The sequence below is a fragment of the Rhinichthys klamathensis genome, unplaced genomic scaffold (assembly GCF_029890125.1).
Source record: "Rhinichthys klamathensis goyatoka isolate OS25496 unplaced genomic scaffold, OSU_Roscu_1.1 h1tg000136l_1, whole genome shotgun sequence".
NCBI classification, from domain to species: Eukaryota; Metazoa; Chordata; class Actinopteri; order Cypriniformes; family Leuciscidae; genus Rhinichthys; species Rhinichthys klamathensis.
In genome coordinates, this window is record NW_026606671.1 from 1,130,515 (window position 1) to 1,145,416 (window position 14,902).

A 14,902-nucleotide genomic window follows, 5' to 3' on the forward strand; every position below is an offset into this window, starting at 1 on the left:
TAAATTTGTGTTTGTGTTTGTGTGATTGGTCACTGGAATAAAATGCCTTAATTTTCAGTTTACAGTAATCTCTTATCCTCACAAGAATGTTCATTACAGTTTGGAAAGGTTTTGGGCCCCGGATGGAAACTGGCAAGTGTGGAACTTATGACTTTGCTCTTGTTACTTTGACCCAGAAAGATCCTTTTCCTATTGTTTCAGTTGTAGCTTTAGCTCAGGTGAAGAGTGGTTGTTTCTTACATGTACTCTCAAATAGAAACAATGAATAACTTTAGATCTCCTGTTTAAACCCAGATTAATTACTCCAACAGTGATCCTTGCATTCCATAAAGCCATGTGCTTCTTACATGAAGTCTTAGAAACTATTATTCCTCAAGTTCTGATGTGTAATAAAATTGAGGCCACAATATACCAATATTCTGAAATAATTCCAGAAAAGAGTCCATGTTAACTCCATGTTTAGAGCTGGAGAAATGTCAAGATAACTTGATCAATAAAAACAAACTCAATCTGTGATTTTTTTTTTCATCCACCCCATTTGGCATACCTTTATTGCAATTGGAAATCGTTAATTTTGATGTTGTATTACAATTTGCTTTTACAGTTTTACTGTTTCTTACTAATGATAAAAAAAATTCTGAATCATGAAGAGTTTGAATATGTTCTATGAAAGCAGTAAATTACTGTTTTGAAGCTTCAGATATAAACATATTCTAGGATGCGGCTCTTTCTACAATACTTTGGTTAGTCATGAACCAAAACACTCAAGCACACAAAACTGATTTTAGCATCTTGTGGGTTTATGGTAACCATAAGAGCCTATGGTTATGACATTAAACACGCTCACATATGTTGTGGCCTTTCCTTTCCAAAAACAACATCGCTGTTTGCTGACTTTTTCATCATGTCATTTAAAGAAAGCAGCAATAAGGAACATTTCTGGACTCATTGAAATGTGATTACTAAACTGAAAACAGCAACGGGAAAATCTAGTGGAATATGACTGCGCCCAAAACCGCATTATTTTTGCCCAAGGATAAGCTTTCAACAGGTATTCACATGAAGAATTAATTTGCTCATAAGGTTCCCAGATAAATACTGTGTTGCGTGACATTTTGGAATAAAAGAAGGACCATTGTTTAGATTTCAGCTCTTTGAAACAATGACATGTTTCATAGAACCAACTATCAAATATTTATCTTTTCATCGATTAATGAAGGTGTGGTGTTTACTTGTGTGTGTGTGATGCCAAATTGTCACTTAATATTCTTCATGCTTTCATCTCCCACTGTGATTAATTCAAACACTGCTCTCATGTAACCTCTCAAGGGGATCCTTTACTTCCTGGTGGCTCCTGTGGGTGGGGCTTCATGAATGGTTTCCATGTGGACTGAGGTGGCCTGATCTCACACACTGACATTCTGAACTCTGATTGGCTGAAATGATGACCTTAATAAATTCCATCTTGGAAATAGTGGAGTCCTCCTGAGAAATTAAGGGCTTTGTGCTGAGAGTGCCAGTGTTGGGATTTAGTAAAGCGTTTTAGAGCTTGTTATCTGCACAAACACAGAATCCACATACCACACATGGTAAAACAATGTGATCCTATAAGAGTCTCAACATCTCTGTAGCTCATACTGCAGTCAGGGCCGTCGCTGAAAGGTGGTGATAATCATAGGTCAGGGGGCCTATAATTGGTCATTATACAGATTGGGGCGGGCGGGCCCACAAAATCCAGCAGTTATACTATATAGGCCCCTGTTGTATGAATAATTCGAATATTTACATTAGTTGTGTGCCTGAGATTTAAATGAAAAGCACAAAAACATGCATTTTTTTCCCAAATATCTGCTTCTCTTCCCTCCCTAAAAATGTTTTAGTCCGATCTAAAGTATTTATTTATCAGTGACAAACATCAGATGGACCAAATAAAATGGTAAGTCCCAGCTGTCCCACCCCAGCTCGTGAACAGAAGTAATCAGAGTTGAGGCGGCAGCTGCCTGAAGTTAACAATGAACTTGGTGGAAGAGCAGGAGACTAACTGACGGGGAAAAGAAAACAGAAATCAAGGTACCAGAAACGCCATGAAAAGAAGGAGAGGGAGGCCAGGAGAGTTGTTGTATCCCAGTCGAACAAAATGTTCTTAAAAACAGGTTGCTGTTATTTTGCTGGGAATAAGAAAACTACCGTCTACAGCCTGCCGGGTACTGTCACTTTTCATTATCGGTGCGCAGCGCACCACAATCGACCGAATGATTACGTGGTCAAAATTCCTGTCTTTTTACACTATTGTAAATAGAGTTAAAAAATGTACACGAGTCACGACGCATTGCATTATGCGCCTGACCTGCCAGCTGATGATGTAGGCTATTTATTTCATCAAGAAAACACAAATACAACACACTGCACTTGGATGAATACAATTATTAGATTTATTTAATAATATTACCAGTTCCATATGATCTTTATTAAAAAATAAGACAATAAATTATTTTATTTTTTAAATTTGACCGCATTCTTGTCAATTTCTAAATGTTTACTTTTTGATTTATGAATTATTACACACTGATGGGAAAAAAGACATTATTTTGCTGTTACTTTTTTAAAATTGGTTTTATTATTATTTAACAATTTCTTTTCTTTTTTTTTGTTAGTTTTTATTAGTTGTAATTTTTATATAAACATTTAACTTTTAAAATAAAGCTTTTGCAACAACATCACCCTCTTCTGTTATATGTGGGCCTCCATGCTCATAATATATTGTACGGTATGATATTGGTGGAGGGTGGTGGGGGCCCACATCAAAATTTTGTCAGGGGGCCCCGAATCCTCTAGCTACGGCCCTGCTGCAGTACATTTTTTCAGTCTAGAGTCAACAAGTGTAATATTTGGGGGAAAAAGTCAAATCATTAGTTACAGAGAAGGACTGGAGGAAAGATTTTAATTACACCGCCAAGAAACAGTTAATAATTGGCACCACAACTAATTCCATCTTCTCCCAATACTTAAAGAATCCTTTTATTATCAGGTTGTGTATGAAAGTTTTCAGTCTTTGCTGAAGTAAATATCTGAGGAAGCACATAATATTTAACAGTAAAATCAAGTGCCAGTGATAATCTATGAAGCAAAGTTTTTGCTTTTTAACCCAAACCTACTCACTACAAAATGAGCAGTGTGGAGCATTTGAAAAAGTAATTTGGAGAAATCATTTTTGAAACCACAGAGTCAAATCTATCATACTTTGTGTTGAGATAACAGTATGAAACAAAAGTGTTCACTAGCACATAATTCACCCACGTATAATATATACAGGATGGGGACATATCAATTTTACATTCTATAAGTTATAAAGTTTTGTAGAAACTGTGTGAGTTTTTTGTCATTTACACTATACTGTTCAAAAGTTTTGTTTTTGAAATAAGTATCTATGCTCAGAAAGGCTGCATTTATTTGATCAAAAATAAAATACAGTCATATTGTGAAATATTATTTCAATTTAAAATAACTTTGTTTTTGTATGCTTTTATTTGAATACATTTTAAAATGTAGTTTATTCCTGTTATGTCCAAGCTGAATTTTCAGCATCATTACTCCAGTCTTCAGAGTCACATGATCCTTCATAAATCATTATAATATGCTGATTTGCTGCTCAAGAAACATTTCTTATAATTATCAACAGTGTTGCTGCTTATTTTTCTCAGGACACCGCAATAACTTTTTTCAAGATTCATTGATTAATAGAAAATTCCCAAGAACAGCATTTGTTTGAAAGATATAGCTGAATAAATCTTACTGACACCAAACTTTTGAACAGCAGTGTATGTTTCATTGGTGGTGGTTGAGGAGATTCCCCCCTCTATGTAAAGCGCTTTGACTGCCAAGAAAAGCCCTAATAAATGTAATGAATTATTATTATTATTGTCAGGGACTTTTTCATTGCATTAAATAGATAAATGGGACTTCGTTGAAGGAGCATTTATTGAAATATTATCTTGTCAGGTGTTAACTCCCTTACTTATCAGTATCACTTCTTCAGTTTTTAATGTGTGAATTAAGTACTGTAAATGCATTTAAGCTGGAGTATAAATTATTTTCAAACGTTAACATGTATGAACGAGGAAATAATCTCAAGCACTTTTATTAAGAAGAAAAACTGCACTTGATAGGTCAAAATAGGCTGAGTAAACCTAAAAGAATTTGTAAAACAATACTGCCATCTACTGACAATTTTTTGATTAAAAAGTATTATTTTGAGCAAGTGAAACAAAGTGAGGAACAACATAAGAATTCAAAAAAACATTGATATAGTCCATTACATTTTATTTTCATAGTCTCTATTTTGAAACAATGATTCAAGCTAAACAACCAAATTCTGTTAAAGAATCAATAGATCAAACATCACAGAATAAATAGATCAAACATCACATCAAAACCATCAAATAACCTCCTATTCTCCAATACTGACACTACTTATTCTCAAACCATAAATATGTAAAGATAAACACAAATGAGAAAATATACATGAGAAAGCTGAAGATCAGATAAGGACTTAAGGCCCTTGCACACTGAGTCCAAAATTCGCGTTCGTCACGTTAAAAAATAAATACGACCTCACGTTATGTCAATCACGCTTGCACACTGCCTCCGAAACTTTCGTCCGTCATAAAAAAAGCTTTCTGCGTTTTTCGCATCCGTAGCAAGCAGTTTGAATGGGGTTTGAATGGTGTTTTGACAATTCAGAGCCACCGAATCACGAATACGAAAAAACGCATACGAAAATTTCGGCCTCAGTGTGCAAGATCCTTTAAACTAACATGAATAAGCACAAAATATGAACTATTTCTAATCATTACCACCACACAGGTAGAGCAGGGCCTTCTGGTAATCTCCGTCAGTGTCTTCCTAAAAATATGTACAAAAGCCATGCTAAGATTTCTCTGTCTGAGAGAGAATATGTGTGCGTCTGCGCATAACTTGCCTGTATGGTGCTATAGAGTGATTCTCCATACTTCTTCTTGTATATCGCTCTGATGTCCAGCATATCTCGCTCACTCCTTGACACCATGATTCTTATGAGAGTCTCATCATCAGTGCCGGCACGCTGTAAATAAACAAACCAATAAGGTGTGAAATCTGCTGTTTCATTATCATTCACATCAACACATTCATTTACTAAGCAGGCCACAAGTTGTTTTTATTTTTCCACTTGAAGTGTCATCGTTTAATAATCCAAAATGAGCATCAAATGATCCAATTCATGATTGTCAGAGGGTGGAAATTGATGAGAATCTCATGGAAATAAGCCTTCATCATACCCGCATTGACTCTCGAAGGGTTTCAGCAAAATAAGCAGGCACGCTTTTTGCACACTTAACTGAGTGGAGAGAGAGAGGAAAAAATCAGTTTTAAATTTCAGTTAAAAGGGTTTTACTCACCCACATGTTGTTCTTAACCTGTATGCTGTTTTTAGTTATGCAGCTCTTGTCATGCAACTACAGTTAATAGTGACCATAAAAGCACCATTATTAGCCTGTCTCCAAATTAATCCCTTTCATAAAGAGCAACATTATCAGTAAAAAAAAAGTCAACTTTAACAACTTACTTACAAAATACTTTCCTTTGCATTTTCTTGGATCTCTTGATCATCATAGTTTGCCTTTTTATTCTTGCAATTATAGGTGAACTACTCTTTTAATTTTCATAGTAGAGTTATGTTCAGTCCATCCAAATAGCAAAATCAGGTTAACTTAATCCTGTACGTATAGCCATACTGCAGGAATTTTCATACCCACAGCCAGCAGCAGTGCTTCCAGGTTCCCAGTGCACTCATCTTTTAAGCTCTCTTCAATGTCACAGCCGGCAATCTTTTTGTAGGCATCAAACACTGAAACAAGAACACCAAAGCCATTAGGATGGCCCTTCAAGGCCATTCTGAATGCATTAAAAGGCTTTGAACACACATATACAAACGCGCACCTTTTCTCAGATGTTCTGCACTCCTATTGCCAAGTATGTTGATGAACTTGTCCTCGTCCGTGCCGAATTTCTCCTCTCCGGCAGCAAACAGCTCCTGAAATACAATCAACAAACAAACACTTCTAAGGTTCGCAACTTAAACCTGAGGATCTGGTTACGTCTTTTTTACACCAACATACATACGCAACTCTAATGATTCATCAAATACCATTGGGCACAATTTATAACAAGAGATTCAAAACTTAATTTTGTGAAACACAAAAGTTGCTAAGCACAAAGTCCAAGCATGTGTTCAGTATAATAAAAGCGATACAAAAGCACCATACAAGCTCAGACAAAGCTATTGTATGGTTTCAGAAGACATGAAATATAGTGAATAATTCATATGGGCTACTTTTATGGTGCTTCTTTGTCTTTTTTTGAGCTTGACTGTATAAATCACCATCCACTTTGAAAGGAAACAGAAGCTTGTATATTCTGCCTATGAGAGTGAGTAAATCACAAAATTGTGTCTCCCAAAAATGAAAATGTATTTTCTTTATTTTGTCATACAGGTTTGGAATGACACGGGGTATAGTAAAATACAGAATCGTCATTTTTGTGACTGTTTTGAACTTTACCTTGGCATCTTTTTCCACTCTGCTCTCATCCACTCCCTCATCCCTGTTTGCCTGTTATAGGAAAAGAAACATAACCAAGGTGAGAGAACATCAGAGAAACATCAGCCCTCCTCCACCCACCACTTATGCTGGGACTGGGTGTGGAATTTCCCCTAACCTGTTAAACTCTGATATTGAATTACCTACACTTTACCCCTGAGAAACATTTAATCTTTTCCACAACATTAACTCAAGAGCTGTTTTAATTACTTAAGGATGACTTCAAGGGTGCTCGTGTTATCATTCTAAGAGGAAGATGCTCGGTTTCATTTCTTTACCTTTTTTAGAATCTTCGCCTCTTATCTCTGATCCTATTCAAGACGATGACCAAACTCATATATCACAGTATAAGTCATTTTATATAGGCTCTTGATAATGATTTATTGATTGGAAATAATGGAAATTATTATATATATTCTGTCTAGAGAATGTGCCATCCTACTGCTTAACACTTAACATTAGCCTCTCTATTCAATTTCCTTTTAAACTGAGAACCCATTGGCTTGTTTTCTTTTACCTGTACAAGGATCACCAGCAACCTCTGGTAATGTCCTGATGTATCACCGATTATGTCTTTTTCCAGCTTGCCTCCATGTTCTAGGTCAAGACACATGAGACAGGGTCTATTGACAGTTCACACTTATCTCGACAATTGCTGCTTATTGGTCTGAACTGAGTCTAATTGGAAGTGATCAGTTGTAACAGTGATGCCCTGCAGTAATTATGATCAAGTCCTCTCAAATATCATCAGATCTGTGCTCCATATTTGTTTGTTTGTTTGGTTGCCTGTTTGTTTGCAATACAGACAATAAGGCATATTTGGGTAAGGGAAACCCACAGCTTACAATGGACATTTACCAAAAGATTGATCCTTACCATTTTAAATGAATTATTTTCAGTGTCCAAACTAAATATAAATGAGCGAGGTCATGCATCAACCTTGCAATGGTGAGATATTTTAAATTCAGCCTAAACCTGTGCCTGCACAATGAATATTACCTTTCTTGTAAGCTTTGCTGATATCTTTTATCTCATCACATGTCCTGGATGCCAGAATCTCAATTAAAACTTGGTCCTCAGTACCTACTCCCTGTAAGTAAATAAAAACAATAAAAAGATAACCAATCAGCTCAAGTGTATCATAATGGGAAAGCATTTTCATAACAATTTGTTTGTAATTCTTTCTTTTTTACTTTTTCTAATTTTAATTATATCCCATAGATGATGAAAATGTTGTTGACGTTACCTTGATGGCCTTATGGAGTTCATTTGCATCATATATTGCGGGTGGAGCCATGAGGGCCACAATGAGATCCTCTAGCTTCCCTCCAAGCTCAGATCGTAAGTCTTTCCCTAGATCCTGTAGAAAGGGACAACATGAGAGAAATAAAGAGAGAACATGAACCATGAAACAGAAGAAAATATAATGGCCATTAAACTGATGATGCAAAGCTCATTAGCATTTTAACACCGCTTTAGATGTTCATGTCAGCACTGAATTATATCAACATCAATAAATGGGTGTGTGCAAAACGACGGACAAAAAGAAAAAAGTAATCTAGATGTACTGCTATTGATGCACAGCAATATTCCTAAGCAATTGAATGGAACAACAATCATGTTTGACTACATTTTGTCTTCATTTTGAACAGCATTTCTATTGTGTTATCATTTTAACCCTACTTTCCAAATGTATACTTTATGTATACGAATGTATAGAGTTAAAAGACACATCATTAGATTAAAAAAATTGATTATTTGTGGTCTGGCACAAGATAATAATGTAATACACTCACTCACCTTGCCATGAGCTTTCTTATAGGCTGCTTTTATTTCCTGTCGCTGGTCATTACTGCGAGCTGCCAGTAACATGAGGATGGTATCTTCATCAGTGCCTGAAAACAAAGCATCCACACCAGCTTAGACAAGAGGACAAGAGTGGGAGATTGTGTAGGTGTGAGCTTAAGATGGTTTACTTCTGTCCACTGACCATTCAAAATCAGCAGGAAAAAACACCTAGATCAAACAAATGGTGAACTCTCTAGTGTGTTATAAAGGTCTGATTTGTTTAACTCACCAATTCCTTTCATGGCCTTGCGCAAAACTTCTGCATCATGCTTTGCATTGAAGCTCACAAAGGGTTTCACACTGCCTCGGGTTGCCTGCAGAAAATACAAAACCAAAATGAATGTATTCCAAAAAATATACAATTATAATACCAGTATATAATATTAATGGAAATTGGCGTCATTCTGTTCTTCACAACTAAACTGCATAATGTGTCAGGTTAACTACAAATATTATTTGAATATTCAACAATATTCTTAGTATCATAAATTATTTGCAGCCCTTGCTGGTTGTCAAATATATACTCACATTAGAAAAGATAGCAAGTTTTTAAAGTTTGCAGGGCAAAATATTTTTTATATTGAAACAAAAGCAGAAAGTCAGGTTTGGTATTTGCAGGGTTTTGTTATTTTTACTGTGGCTAAATAGGAAAATGTCACACAAAAATAATTAAGCTACATAATTCAAGACAATAAAAAAATCTGATGACATCTGGAGCGGCTGAGTTCTGAATGGATTAGCCAGCGCAGGTGTTTGAGAATATGAAACATCAACCTCATTATTAAAGCTGCATGCAATGCCTCATGTCGTTCATCATTATCCTATGGAAATACTAAATATACACCAAATAGCAGACAAGTGATCATATGAACCAATAATTCTGTATCAAATAACTGTGCTCTCAGTCTCTAGATGACCTTTCAAAGGCTGGAAGCAACCAAATCCACAGTTCTTGTTAGCAATGTGATTGTAATCTTTCTGGTAGCCACTTAAAAGCTCTGTAAACAACATACATACACAGAGTGTCTGTAATCCATACACGACTGATTAAAGATAGACCAGGACTATGGCTCAGGTTAATGATAGTGCTGTGGTGAAGGATGAGATAAGGTATAGGGTTTGGGTTTGGGATTCAAGTTCAGGTGGAAGGTTAGGGATCAGTTAACCCTGAGACCTCCAGTCCAATTCGATACCAAAAGCAGTAGCTTTAATCTTTCCTTGCTCCCATGCTTTCTATAATGAAGTGCTAAGAAAGCACATGTAGGATTATGTCTTGGAATTATTCGATCTTGTAAAACTGCCTGTGCCATAGCATTAAAGTTTTAAGAAACAACACACGATATCAATATGCCAGCCCAAGCATTACTAATCCTTGTCTATGTACTAAAGTATAGGGGTTTACTTGGTTCTGGCAGGAGTGGAATGATAAAGCCGCAGTTACCTATTCAGTGGATTTCCTCATACAGGTCTCATCTGCTGTAATTCAATCATCCATCACCATCCATGCCAACATGGATCTAATAACTTAACTCATGTATCCTTATTTATGGGGATTAATGTACGTGAAAAACAATCACATTTCACATTTTTTCTATATTTTGATGACACTAATGATTATCACAGTCGTTATACTACTTGTTTTTGTAATGTTCAACCGATAAAAACCTATAACAAACATATAAGACCGGAGTTAAACACGCAAAACAACACAAGACCAAGTCCTAAAATGAGCCTGATAAAACTCATGTAGGCTATCTAAATCATTTAAAATGTTAATGTTAATACAAATGCAACTCCTCACTTACCATTTGTGCAGGTACAGGAAGCACAATGTGAAGTTCTGAAAAGAAAGAGTAGGCTATTAGGAAACGTTATATCAGACCAATTCAGTAGGCTATTTACGGAAACTACTGTGAAATTAATCGACATTTAAATAGCGAAATGACTGAAAGACGCTACATACATAACATAAATTACAGTAGGCTACGTCATCTATTCAGGACAGCGAACGTACCTGTTGAAGCCGCGGTGTTGATGTATTCTGTCACCTGTGCGCGAGAGGTCAGACTTCTGGCGCGTCAACAGCGAGGGAGTTGTAGCAGGATGTAGGACACGCCCACAAAAACAGCTGTCAATCTTAGTGACTGACGTGGAGAACACTGTGGGCTTAATATTCTTTTTACGTGACAAACTTTATATTTTTTAGCATTTAGTAGATAAGACGCTATAAAATATTACTGGTCAAAACAAGTATAGGCTAAATAGTCATAGAAATGACGAGGGCACCGTTTTAAACTGTTTTACATCAAAACTCCAAACGTCCACACATGCGCACTTCTTGCACTTCCTAGCCTTGGTTTTCAGAAAATATACGCTCAAATACTACAGTTTTCACTCTCTCGTTATTGAATTTCAACAGCATGTAGGTCTTTATGCATCACTGAATAATTAGGCCTATGTAATGTTTTTTCATTATTTTTTCTGAAAGACATGGCCATTTTCACAACAATGTAATTTCCATCACATGAATTGTGTATTACATTTAATATCATTCTGCAGTGGAAATTACACTTTAAACATTTTTTAAATAAAATGACTCTTGTTTCAGATAAGAGCTCTCAAAATGGTTATGTAATAAAATAATTATCAAATTACTTATGCAATAATATGTCATATAAACTATTTTCAGTGTTTTGCGTACTTTGACAAAATTGTATAAATAGCAACTTTTGACAACTTTATTAACTGAAATTGTTGTTTGTGTGTGGACTAAAGATATTATCATTGTTTAAGATGAAGTTCAGATGATGTTTGTCTTTTCTTCATGTCTTTTCTTGGATTTGAACTTAATCAATAGTTTGAATATTATTTATTATATATCATTTTCAGGCTGTGACAGAAGTAATAACCAGAGCACTGAACAGCCCTCTCCGAACAGTGAATGATGGGCAATAATAGAATTATTGCCAGTGCCTTCCTTAAAGAATTATGCTTTTGCCAGTGACTTTTAATGAGATGCTTATTTTATTTATAGTACATCACTTCAACACAGCAACGTATTTTTGCTGTGTTGAGGTAATTTAATAAATCATGCTCATTGCTGCAAAATGGATTGTGACTTGCCAAGCAAGCCATGAACATTCATATTTATATAATTATTAGACAATTACTAATGCGTCAGTGGCAGAAGTGCACTTAAGTTCAGTCATACCGTATGTAAATATCACTCATCAAATAGAAGAACCCTGCTGTTTGTGTTTGTTTAAACTGCTCAAGTATGCAGACAGTGGTGTGAATTTAATTTTCTCCCTTGCCTCACACACATAAACACACGTGTCTTCTGTGAACGGTGGAATAAAAGCAACAGAGTTGACTTCATGGATGAAGATTTTATTTACTAGACCACTGATTAGAACATTACAATATCACTCTGAGTGGTGTCTTATGACTGCTCCATGCACACATATGCAAATGCATGTTTAGACAGTGCTTAAATCTTTCATCCGTGTGCAGATCAAGGTGTGAACATTGACAGTTAGTTAAACTTGGTTAGCTTTTTTTTTGTTTTAACAACATTTAACATTTTGAGAGACATATTATTTTCTCCGTCTCAATCATTATGTTTATTAACTTTATCCACCTCACTCAGTCTGCCAAAGAAACAACAATAAAAGGACCACAGAAAGATATGCAAGGACACAGGGGGAAATGATGTAAAAATTTGCCGCTTTCTTTTACAAAGCTATCAGAATATTTTGTAACACAAACATTATGTTTGACCAGTATTGAGTGTGACAGGTCCCTTTGTAATTAGCAATTCCTAAAGGAATTAAGGGTTGCGTCATGGAAAGTCATTTTTCATTCAAGACATTTTCTTAATATGCAACATAATTGATTTCACTCTTTCATTCATAAATTACCCTCTTCATGCCAAGGACAAACAGTAGGGGGAAAAAATCTATTCTGAAAATATAAGCAGAAATATTGACTGACTTTTCAATAATCTTTTTTTTTTTTTAAATGTGTGTGTGTAATTTTGTGAGTGAATATATTGGTGTTCTAATATAAATTGAATTAATGTTATTAAAACTCTGCATAGTAAATTCATTTTTGTGTATCTGTGTTACAAAGAACTGATGTCAGAATAACAATTTGATATTTTGGATTTGAATCCTTAGAGAAAATGTGCGCTTCCTAAACACAATTGTGTGTGCTGGAACATAAGCATCTGCATACGCAATAGATGAAAGCCAGTAAATACATCTCACATTTCCTTTGCAAAGCTTTAAAAATCCTCAACACTGTTTTGCATTCTTTCATCACTCCCATGCACTATATTTTTCAGTCACATCTTTGATTGTCCGGCTGTTTCAGAAATCAGAGCTGAATCTTTATCCGACGTTTCTCCCTCAGAACACTTGACGTCTGCAGGAACCCAGATGTGGCTGAAGGGTGCTTTTGCCTACAGAGTTCCCGAGCTGTTTCATCAGCATCCACAGAAGAAGTCCCATCAGAACCAGCAGGACTGTGAAGAGCCCCACATACACACTTAGGTTCCAGCCCCATCCCGCTATGAGAGGCAAGGATGTGGACGCCACCAGGAACCTCCTTGGGGAAGGCATCAGTTGCAATAAAATTGCATTAAACTACTGCAGCACTTCAGGGAATCCTCTGATGAAGCCAGGTGATATGTAACTTGGTTTGCGAGATTTATCCATGACAGGTTCTTGATGTCCCGCTGTCAAATCTTAATTTGTAATCCACAAGGAAGCATGCTTTGTCTCTTTGGTGTTGTGCAAAATGAGAATGATGCTTGAAGTCCTCTCTGCAGCTGCACCCCCTCCTGCTGTTGTTGAGTCACATCCACTCCCTTCATCCACTGTGTGTGTGTGTGTGTGTGTCTGTGACTATATTGTGATGATCAAATGTCCCTAAAATCACCTACACTATATGGTGCAACAACGGATGAAAACGTAAAAATTCAGAAAGATTTGTTTGAGCGAGGTCATAAATAAAACGAATAAAATATGAATAGCCAAAACAACAGAGGTCAATGGAAAATCCCCATCATGGGAAAACAAATGTATGTTTTGCTTTTGAAAAAGCATCCACAATGGATCGATATTAAACAGCCTAAAATGGTTTGCTGGTCTTCACTGGTCTCCCAACCCACAGTCAGACTGGTTTGTCAGCAGAGTTCTTCCTCCTAGTTTTATTTGGGCTGTATCCACAAAACATACAAGCTTCAATAACAAACTAGGCCTACATAAAATTACAACTAAAAACATGTGAATGAATTAGTTAATGAATATTCCTCAGGAATAAAATATCCTCCTACATGAATAGACTTTTGTACTCTGTAGTGGACATTATATTTTAGTGAATTTCTATGACAACATACATGTCACCGTCTGGATGTCCTGTAAAGAGCACATTCATGGCTTTTCAGAGATACCAAATGTTTGGAGGTTTCACAATGACAACAACTTCTCCTTGGTCCTTAAAATGACTGACATCATAAATAGTCTCTGCTGACATTCATTTAGTGATAAAATTTTGCACTCTTATGGAAATATCATTGTGTAATTATTATTTAAATCTGACTAATTGTCTAATTGTTTGTCATTCATCAACATCTCATGGGTTATGTGTTTTTTAATCAAAATATGAATTTCTGTTACAAAACAGGGCATTGATTTCATAGATGTCCACTTCATGTGGACACATCATGTGTATCAGGCATTTTGGGAGAGACGGCAAGTGAACAGGGAAATAAATTATTTACATTTATGCATTTGGCAAACGCTTTTATACAAAGCGACTTACATGGCATTTCAAGGTAGCTACACATTTTAAATTCTTATCAGTTCTTGCTTTCCCTGAATCGGACCCATGACCTTAGCGTTGCAAGCGCCAACGCTCTACAACGCTCTACTCCCTTTATAACTCTTCTTTTTTTCCATGAACACATTAATATGCTAATTGGATAGAGTGTATAGAAACATTGTAGCCTATTTAATGGCTCTACCATCAAATCTGAATTAATGGTATTTATTTATGGCCATTTTACTCACATACTGCAGTAAGTAAAATGGTAGCCTATATATATATATATATATATATATATATAGGCTACCATATATATATATATATATATATATGGTAGCCTATATATATATATATATATTCATTCCGTTATATCTTTCATAACACATCCAGTTGAGAATCATCTTTAAACCAAACCTAAACATTTATTGGTAAATGAAAAAAAAAAATCCAATTGTTTTTGCAATTGTCTTTTTTTCTAGTAGGATATAACTTTTAGTTATATTCTTCCCCTTAGTAAATACTTTCCTAAATCCTAACTTCTTTCTTACTGTAATAAGATTTTCGTGAAACCAGTTTCCTTTATCCACATT

General features: G+C 35.6%; 1 protein-coding gene across 1 annotated transcript; it reads right to left on the bottom strand.

The window, feature by feature from the left end:
• Positions 1-4,594: 4,594 nt before the first annotated feature.
• On the bottom strand, positions 4,595-10,339 carry anxa5a (annexin A5a). Its single transcript, XM_056257218.1, has 12 exons — positions 10,289-10,339; positions 8,713-8,797; positions 8,436-8,530; positions 7,882-7,995; positions 7,635-7,725; positions 7,153-7,232; positions 6,597-6,647; positions 5,977-6,070; positions 5,789-5,884; positions 5,316-5,374; positions 4,975-5,101; positions 4,595-4,898 (listed from the first exon to the last, which is right to left on the bottom strand). The coding sequence occupies exons 1-12, from the start codon at positions 10,289-10,291 to the stop codon at positions 4,843-4,845; spliced, it is 951 nt and encodes a 316-aa protein (XP_056113193.1). The 5' UTR covers positions 10,292-10,339; the 3' UTR covers positions 4,595-4,842.
• Positions 10,340-14,902: the final 4,563 nt, after the last annotated feature.

Coding starts and splice junctions, on each gene's coding strand:
- anxa5a (XM_056257218.1), bottom strand. Junction 5,375..5,788: donor AGCACTGCTGCTGGCTGTGG/GTATGAAAATTC, acceptor CTCTCCACTCAG/TTAAGTGTGCAAAAAGCGTG. Junction 4,899..4,974: donor CTATAGCACCATACAGGCAA/GTTATGCGCAGA, acceptor ATTTTTAGGAAG/ACACTGACGGAGATTACCAG.